This window comes from Haliotis asinina, chromosome 3, assembly GCF_037392515.1.
Source record: "Haliotis asinina isolate JCU_RB_2024 chromosome 3, JCU_Hal_asi_v2, whole genome shotgun sequence".
NCBI lineage: Eukaryota > Metazoa > Mollusca > Gastropoda > Lepetellida > Haliotidae > Haliotis > Haliotis asinina.
The window spans coordinates 35,910,702-35,920,992 of record NC_090282.1 but is presented as its reverse complement, the minus strand read 5'-3'; the positions used below and the strand labels follow the sequence as shown (position 1 = coordinate 35,920,992).

General features: G+C 38.3%; 1 protein-coding gene across 1 annotated transcript; it reads right to left on the bottom strand.

Moving 5' to 3' along the window:
• Positions 1–6,813: 6,813 nt before the first annotated feature.
• LOC137278843 (procollagen C-endopeptidase enhancer 1-like) lies at positions 6,814–9,746 on the bottom strand. The gene is made up of 5 exons (XM_067811351.1): positions 9,662–9,746; positions 9,140–9,289; positions 7,830–7,914; positions 7,446–7,567; positions 6,814–7,049 (listed from the first exon to the last, which is right to left on the bottom strand). The coding sequence occupies exons 1-5, from the start codon at positions 9,744–9,746 to the stop codon at positions 6,814–6,816; spliced, it is 678 nt and encodes a 225-aa protein (XP_067667452.1).
• Positions 9,747–10,291: the final 545 nt, after the last annotated feature.

Here is a 10,291-nt window from a genome sequence, read left to right as displayed (position 1 = left end):
TCCACCTATTGAGGTTTCTTGAAATTCAACAACAATCGTTTCTCTGTCGTTTCCAGCTGTTAATATCCACGTGCAGTTCATGTCACTGTAAAATAACACTTCCACTACGTCACTACACATGTATCACAAGCAATGACATTCGCTAGAACAGACACGGAACTGACTTGAAGTCAGAAATCTCCTGTTCCATGGGCAGTATTCACTGTCACATTTCCCATACCATACCCATGGAACATTGTACAGCCTCTGTGACAGTGTGCGTTAACATTCCTGATCTCGTAATGTCATTGCATACACACAAATGCAAGATCAGAAGTATTGCTCAGCTAAGGGTAAACCACCTTATGCTGACCTGGACTGTTTCATTAAAGACAAGGTATGTAATGGATGAACACTTCAGTTAAAAGGATCTATATCGAAAGGCCACATCATAAGAAATAGAGTTTTCATCTATACAACATACTGCCTTTACTGCTTTGCTATACCTCTGAAGATTAGTGTCCTGCATACGTACGTACTTTAAGTATCGGCGGTGGTAGCCGGGCGAGTGTAAGACTGTCAAGTTAGAAGTAGCCGTTAGTGTCCCTCCACAACCTGTATAGAGTAGCAGTGTCAAAACTGTATATTATTATAGTAATTACTGTTTCATACTGTAATTTACTGCTTACTCATATAATCCAGTCAACTGATGATGGAGTAAGGACATACTCCGAAACGTTATGTTCCTCTTAATAAAGAAGTTGAGATCCATAAATACTCCCTTCCCTGTGTGTATCACTTCTAAATGACATTCAAGTCTTAGAGGTGGACACCTTTTTTCACACATTGTAAGGTGTAAAGACCTTGAATGCGCTGTGCCTTCCAATGACAGGAGGGTTATTCGGTTCGGCTGTTACACTGAATTAATAATGGCAGACATTGGATGTTTGCGTTTTTTGTGAGTAAACACACACAGAAAGTTAAATCCCCTCCATTTTTACAAACCTTGGCCTCCACGTGTAGAATATTTCAATTTCAAAGTCAACTGTTTGAACATTCAAACTAATTAAATATTTGTGTAAGTATATGTATACTTTAGTTCGAGGCCTAAATCAACGAAGCTTATTTCTTTCAAGTTTCCTTAATGTTAAGATAGTCGTAAGTTGATGTTGATGTACATGTATTTCGGTTTTCTTAGCGCTTAAAAGAGTTTCGAAAATGTAGGTCCTGGTTAATTCCAACTTACGAGTGGTTTCAACATATTCCAGCTTGAACCCCGTGCGCTCTCCCCGTTGATTGGTTTTGAACTGGACATACATGGAACGCCCGGAGCTGATAACAGCAGGCTTACTAACGGAACAGATTTTCCGGAGAAGAGGAGCTGATGCATTTGGTCCTAAAGAAAAAAACCGGTCTTCATATATAAGGGAACTGAATGAATTAACACACAGTGAGCATTGATATTTTGGAATTATGGAACCTCAAGGCAAAAGAATGCCCAGGCTTGACAACCATCAGAAACAAATCTGTTTGGTGTAATGAAATGTAGCTGTGCACATTCAATGGTTTACGTTAGTTTTTATATCACATTGTGGGTAACATCTAGTGTCCCGAACGACTGAACATACACAAAAATATGCTACTGAGCACACGATGACTCTCGGGACCTTCTGTCCACCAGAAGACCATCGACCCACATGAATACTCATACTGAGGTATGTATCTCAAACCAGGACACCACACGCAGATATACGCACAAAACCTTGCACACGTTTGGTTAGAAAGTAACAACCAGTGACAATGTTTCACCCACCGTCGTGAAAGGAAAGATTGTCATCTGTACAGTTTGTAGAATACTCGATAAAATTGTCCACTACTGTCACCATGACACTCTTGTCCTTATTGTCGGCATCGATCCTCCACCAGCAGTCGGTATTTCTGTCACAAAATGAAGTAATGCACATCACCTCAGCCAGGACCACTCAATACATGGTATATTATAACATATGAGATAGTGATCCAACCGGACCATGTATGTTTCCTCGTGATTACTCCAGTGTCTTCAAACGCACGGTCTTCAAACGCAGTACTTGAATAAGACTACTCTGCTTTTCGTGAAACAGGAATAGTGGATAGATACTATGTTTCATTACTGTATAAACATTGTAAACACAAAACAGTATCTAGTATGATCAATACCCGTCCAGTTATGATACTAGCTTTATTTTTGGAGTGACATCATCATCTTTTTTCTGTAGCCATACACAGATCTTAGCTTGCTCATGAAGTTTAGGGACTACGCGTGTCATGTTGCATCGTATACAAAACGAAGCTATGTTGCCAGGTATTAAATATATAAAAGTTGTGAAAAGATCAAATACCCTCTGTACTGAAGAACTGGGCAAAGAAGATTACTGACGTAAGAACTGACGTAAGAACTGAGGGTGCAGAATCGGTCTTGCTCTAGGAATATCGGAAACCCATGCTGAAGAGTGTAAGATTTGCACCAGCACTCAGACAACTTTGTACAAGAAGACGAGGGGTCACTTGCCCAAATCGACTGCAGCACTAAGACGATCTTACCTCAGATTCTTTAAGTTAATATACTTACGATAGTCGTAGCGCTAAACTCGTTTTGTGCAAACGGGCCATATAGACTATGGCAGACATTGTTACCAAAGTGAATTATACTCTAAGGACATCAATGAGTACGGCCTAAACAGCGAAAACACCATTCTCACCTCACTTTGGAGTATACAGGTAAGTTAAGCTTTAAAAGAATTGTCAAAAAATAAAGGAACGCCATCTAAGTAAAAAAAAAGTTTGTACCTCGGATAGTTCTTCGGATAGTTGGGAGATGTGATATATGATGGAGTAGTAGTTGCTAATAAAGTCTCATTGCACGAGTCTGTGGAGAAATATGGTATATGCTGACAACATAAAAACATGAACAGACAATGCTGGAGTTAGATACTGCTACAATTAGTTGATACCATGATGGATAGAGAATGCGGTTACGATATGGTGAATATACAGTTGCTATGATTTTATTTACCTTCGACATAGTTTAATTGACCAACATATTTTGCTAGCAGATTATGGAGTCATTTCAGTTATATTTCGCTAATAATGTAGTGCATTTCTCAAGAAAAATCATTATCATTCATTGTTTTGTCAAACACCCACCTGTTACAGAAAACAGCGCTAACAATACAGATCCGGTGTAGAAAGTACGTGGATCCATGCTTTGAATATTTGACTGTGACTGATTTTCTTCCCCCCCTAATCCTTATATCGAACGTCGAATCAGCAAATCTTACAGGTACAAATGGTATGAATGGAAGCTGTGGACCCGTCGACAGTTAGTGATAATAGATATCAAACAAAAACACGATATCACTGCACAGGATTTGTAAGAGCGGAAGGATGTAATTCCTACCAAATGTTGCTATGTAGTGTTTTTGCATATATTCAGATTACTTATATCTCACTTTCAAGAAAATGTTTCTTGTATGAGTCTGTCCAGTGTGGTGATCATTGGTTATTTTTAATAACTCGTTACTGCTCTACCACATTGTTTGCTCAGTGTGATATGTTTGAAGGTTCTACCTGACCCCATGAATGCCAAGTGTGGACCCAAGAGCCTTTGTTGGTTCGTGAACGCAGAGATAGGGAAACAATTGTATCAAGAACCGAAAAGCAGCTCATTTATAACTGTACATGATTGTCGCCGTTAAAGTAATCAGATGTTTCAACCAAGGGAGGTTGCTGTTATTTCAAACCTGTAACTGACAAATTTATGCAAGAAATATGCTTCTTCAAAAAGTAGAACGTCTTTTAGCTCTTTGTTAACTAAACTAAACACACACGCACGCACGCACGCACACACACGCACACGCACACACACACACACACACAAACGCATTTAACTTCCACCAGCTGGTTTCAGGCCTCACGTTGATTAACTGTTAATAGTTTTGTGTCGTTTTCTCAAACTCAGCAATGTTCCAGCAGCACAGGCCAGTGGAATGTTCAAATCCTGGACAGACAAATCAGTGGATGATTATATGAGCAGCATTCAACATAGAGGAGATTCTAGAACGCCAACCAGCCTTATCATAAAACCTGACAATGTTTTAATTTCATCTGACGGGTAGGCTCAGAGTGAGTGTTGCAACGAGGTCAGCATGTCCCTTGAATGATCATGAGGGTTCCTGGTAAGAATATCAGCCTCCGACCATTTGTGCTTGTCGTAAGTGGTTGCTGTTAGAATCGATCTCAGACAGTGGATCTTCACATCTACCTTGCCCCGTTATATGAGTTAAGGAACCAGTCAAGCCTTATAATCCCCTCAAATAATTATTTTTATCCCTAAAGGATGAAATATTTTATTTCAATAATTTCAGGTGTAAGGTATGATTATATGAACCTAGATTTCCTTGTACAAGTCTATGCATGGTTCAGCGACTCTTGCAAAGGGAGATAACTCTGTATGTCCAGCTAAAAACATTGATCACTGAGGACCTGTGTACTTGTAACAAAGAGAGAGAACTGAATATGATGTAAATTTCCCCTTTTATGACTCCGCCATTGAGGCAGCACACCTTTTATCCCCACCCTGTATCCCTTTGAGAGCTATGGAACACAGTCTTTCTTAAAATGTATTTTAATGAATTCCTGTGTACTTTGACAAGATACTGTCACATAGTTTTCATGGCAGACTGCCCTTGACATGGAGCATGGCAACAACGGTAACAGTGTAAGGAAGGGTTGGCGATCAACATTTACATTGCAGGAACAGTCACTCACGGTGAAGATCATGAAGGAAAGGTCGGTGTTCATTTGTACAGTCAGTAGACAGAAATAACTCACTATGTATATGGACAAAAGAAATTCATATCTGCTAATCAGCTAATCATTTTGTGCGATTATCAACAAAACTCCGTCAAATACCTCCGTTCTAATTTAGGTTGATCTTTCATATAAATAACGCTTGTAGCCGTGGAAAACCAAGAGCGCAGCTAACTAAAATATGAATGTCTGTAATTGATATTAAAATAATCTAGAAACCCTTGTAATGATAAATTTTTTTTTATGATATTCACTGTGATATATATGTCTTCTGACTGAATAATACATAACCTATCATATCGATACAACCGACATGCCATTACGGCAATGCGTTTAAAGGAATATATTTTACACAGCCCTTAGCATAATAGTGATAGAAATCGTTTATTAAGCGATTTCGACATCATTATAAACATGGCTATGGCTATGAATCAGTATCAAATTGAATTTCTCGTCCAGTTTCGGTAGTAAGACTACAGAATACCGGATACCTTCCGCAATCTTTGAAATAGTTTACTTTTGGTTAGGGTTAGGGTAGGGGTTAGGGTGACTCTAAAAGGGTATGGCTGGTATGCATCCGGTATTCTGTAGGCGTGCCTTTTCAGTAACATGTTTTTCTCATGTCGTTATCTGTGTACTGAAATGAACCCTTTGATGTGAAGCTGTGTGTCATGGCGTGAACTCCATGTTTGTTGTGAGCTGTGCGTTGCAGATTTATGGTTTGTCAATATGGAAATAAGACTACATCGTTGTTAGGTTGTTATCCTGGGCTCGGGTCAGTATGCCTTATCCATAATTGATTTGTTTGTTTGCTGCACCAAGCAATGTTCCTGTTTCATCGCCAAGGCCTGGGCCAGACAATCCGGGGTTAACATCATGAGCAGCTACGCAACTGGGATACGATGCCATCGCAACCAAGTCAGACAGACTGACCACCGATCAATCATACAGTCATACACACATACATACACACATACATATATACATACATACATACATACATACATACATACATACATACATACATACATACATACACACACACACACACATACATACATACATACATACATACATACATACATACATACATACATACATACATACATACATACATACATACATACATACATATGTGTGTGTATATGTGTGTGTGTGTGTGTGTGTATAAATCTAAGGTTACACTGACAATGAATTTCATCACTAAGTTGGGAAACCAAGTACAAACGTTATGTAGATGACGTTACGTTACGAAGATCACGCGTGAAATTGCTAAAGCAACATGTGCCGACATCGTGCATGTGAACAGCTGCATTTTGTGGTACGGTTTTATTGAGAATTTGCCAAGTTCCACTGATTTTCATCATTTGCAGAACTCGTTACAATAATCTCTTCAACTTTAAGAATCTGTTTTACAATACATCAGTCCATGTACCAGAATAATTTGCAAAATCTAGCTTTCAAGTGTTGACTGAAATATGTGCGTCTACACGTTTGATGGGTAGTATATTACGACACTGAAGACGTGTTATGCAAACATCGGAAACAACGGAATGCCGGTGTGATTTTTCAGATATTTCTGGAATGTTTGCCCGCAGAGGCTATATACTACATAGTCTAGGATCAGTTATGGGGGTGGTTTTCATGTAATCATGTTTACATTGACATATCCAGTATGCCATATCGTTGGTTTCACTAGACAGGTAATTTAAGATTAAACACTTGCATCACCCACATGAAGAGGATATGGCGTGTTAAAATTTGAATCTTGTCAAAGGCGACTTTGAACCGTCTCACTCGTTCTTTCGCTCGATTATTTCATGAGTAATCTCGCGTCTACATTGGCAAACTATCGATAATTTTAACTTTACAATAAAAATGAAGTTTAGTGTCAAACAAATGTTGCATTTGTTTTATAAATGTGTCACCAATACATCTACTCATATACCAGTGACTGTATAATAATTTTATGATACCTTTTCTTTACAGGTTTGCCTGGAGTGATATATATAGCATTATAATAACTAACAAGGCTACGTTGTATGTCTGCCTGTGTCCACCGCTCTGGTCATCTTCTGTGGTATATTGTATCTTGAAGCCTTTGAATGTCCTTGCTGAATCCGAATGGAACTCAACGAGAAGGTATTTCCCAGTGCTGTTGTAGGAAGGCGTCATGAAGCCACAGAAGACGCCAAGTCTGGGTGACGTTAGAGAGTTACCTGCAAAACCAAACATGTATCTATTGAATCCTACAAGGGGCATTGTTGCATTGTCGCATTGTCGTACTGTAGCCCCCCACCCCCACCCCGAAAAAAAGATGAAAAACGTATCAAATAAACCAAAATTGCGAAAATGCCCATACACGATTCCATACTCCACCATATTTCGAAATATGGCTTATATATAGCGATCAACATAAGTTAATAATAATCAGCTTTCTTGCAGTGAAGATCTCTGAAATATCGTCGAAATACTTATGATTTCTATCTGTAGTGATAATGCATAGTAACGACGCAGTAGTAACTTAAAGTATGCTAATTCTTAGTTACGTCAGAAACATGAACGACCTTGGCAATACGACGCATCTATGTCTCAAGGCTAATATAAAACATTACCATCCAACACCTTTGCCCAGTCGTATCTACAGAAGAGTTGGTTTTCAATGTTGGAATCAATAACCCGCATTTGCACTGTATTGTGGCCTGGGGCTTCTATAATCCAACGGCACCGAGCTTCACTGTAAAGAAGACACAAAGGTAACTAAGAGAGTGTTATGTTATTATAAACAGGATTCCGCTGGTACATGCATGTAAATTACAAACATAACAACAAGGCCATGTTCATTATCAGAAGAAATCTGTTCTGAGACCAGAACATATCGTTCGATTCTGTTTATATCATGGGCTTGTTTATATGAATCACTATGAAATAGCCATGATTCACGAACAGTGAATTAGACTATAAACGTGTATATACTCAACAGTCATGAATTCCCTTACTTTTGATACATATTGGGATATCCAGGCGTGGTCAGAAACTGGGGTGTCACTTTGGCTGTTAAATTTGCTCCACAGTGGTATTGCGCTGAAATAAATTATTTGATCATTGATCTCAAACTCAAGACATGTCGTTTTTCAGTTTAATATGAAAACATTATGTAACATGCTCGATTACTATGGCAAGTAGCTAAAATGACACTACTGGTTATTTTTCCGACGCAAGCTAAGCCTGCTAATGTTTCTGCATGAAGTTAATGCCATTTCTATCCTTTTGAGCCATTTGTTTCATAATTAGAGATACTAATCTGCTGTATATTAAAGATAATCTTCACCTGAGCTGACATAGTAGGAATGATAACGGTACAAGTGACAGATATAGAGGATACTAAACGACCTTCAGTGTAATACCCTTTTTGTTAAACGAGTTAATGATTTGGTATCAGGCGAGCGAAAGCGAGTTTGATACTAAATCTTTAACGAGTTTAATGAAAATGGTATTTCACGGAAGCGAATTTAGCATTCTGTTTATTACTCGCTAACATAAATTGACAGAAACTGCGGCGAAAATTGTCTACAGTGTGAGGACTCTTAGCTTTCAAGACAAGCAAGGTCTAGTAAAATCGCGACATCAACATTAGCATTGTGACGTCACAAATGTGACCCATTTTGACGTCATACGCCAAGCGGTATTACACTAGTGTAACACTAAAGTGAAAATATTACACTGCAGTATCTTCAATGGGTAATAATCATTGGTATTTGGGGCCACATGATGCATGTAAATAGTGTACATAAACAACTGCACACAGTGTACATGTCGGTTTAACATTCATTTATTACAATATCAAATTGGCAAGTTTCTTTTCAAATAAAACAGCAGAGTTTTTTTTATACTTTTTGTATCAGTGGGTGCTAACACTTGAAACATATTTTAAGCAGATTCTTATAATAATATTCGGGTTAGGAAACAGCTCTCTGTCTGTCTTATAATAAGGACAATTGAATCTGTACCAGAATTTGTATCGAAAGTCACGAAATATATAAAAAAAAATTTGTTATCCATAAAGTTTGTTCAATATTGTACATCCAGTCAAAGAGGTTTGACATGTATGTTTTGATGACATCAACGTTATCCGGGGCGAATGGCATTCTGGACGTCTAAAGCGTCGCATGTCGCTGGTCATAGTTAAGTCGAAATCAATCAGTAATGTACATAGCATGTCCAACTGGTGTGGTCAAGCGACCATACGACCGACATTGAAACAACAAACATTCGTTATATCTTTAGAAGTATTTTCACCTTCATGTACCTGTCGTGGCGAAATATCGAAGTCTGAAGCCTCTGTATGTTCTGTTAGAGTTGGTAGTAAAATGGAGAGTCATGCAACTGGACTTGGATTGAATGGTTGGTGCCATTGTCCCGCACCAGGTGTTTATGTGCCTACTGCTGGTGTTGAACCCTGCAAGAACAAGCCACACATCCCCTATACCCGAATATACCATGTGGGGTCAATATCAGCATAAGATTAGGGCTGCAGCTCCTATGCTTACTCTTACTCACTAAGTTATTGACAGAATAACAGATTAATCAATGACACAAATCTGTAAGAAAAAGTACAATAACAAACATACATGGAGTTGGAAACTTTTATACAATCAAATATTGGAATAAGCTCAGCTTTTCTAAATAGCTTGATTGAAGATACATTCTAGATTAAATTATCAAAACAAATGAAAACAAATTGGGTACATTTCCATCTACTTAACTGATACTATCACTGCATTTACATTCCATAGAATTCTGAATTATCACAGAACAAAATTATCATTACCATCATATACTTTGACAGAGTCGTATTTGCATTGAATTTCCATTTCATTGTCAAGTGTAGAATCTAGAACCACAATCCGTATCATGTCAATTTGTGCAGGTGCTCTGATACTCCACGTACAGTTACAGTTACTGAAACAAAGCATGCACGTACATGTATGTATGAACATCTAGCAGTCAGAAAGTTGCATTGTTATTTATAATAAGCACACAGAGTAGATTAATAAGTAGACAGAGGAGGCATCAAGAAGCCAATGTCCCAGGAACTCATATTCCCAATGGCAACAAAGAATGCCCTAACCAAACACACTTGTTTTATCAAGTGGTGAAAACTGACTCGACTGTTTTCGGATCTACAAGAAAATGTCGCCACCTTCACACATTAAAGCTGTTTATCATCGATACGGATTCCGACACGACTTCACTTTTCTACTGTAAGCTGTGCGTGTTTTATTGCAATTGATTAAACGAAATCCGTACAGACTAGCCTCAACGCTATTGTTCAGTATGCTGTGCCATGATAACACACTTATTCTGGTTTTAATGTCTTTACATGCCACACGTTATTGATGCCAGCTTATGTATGCTAAACAGTCATATAGACGTGTGCCGGACAACATGTTTTATAAAC

Bases quoted from the DNA above. Each gene is read 5' to 3' on its own strand.
- LOC137278843 (XM_067811351.1), bottom strand. From the start codon at position 9,746: ATGATACGGATTGTGGTTCTAGATTCTACACTTGACAATGAAATGGAA. The intron at 9,290-9,661 runs GTAATGATAATT...TTGTTCTTGCAG, and splicing joins CTCTGTCAAAGTATATGATG to GGTTCAACACCAGCAGTAGG. The intron at 7,915-9,139 runs GTACATGAAGGT...AATTTATTTCAG, and splicing joins TCGATATTTCGCCACGACAG to CGCAATACCACTGTGGAGCA.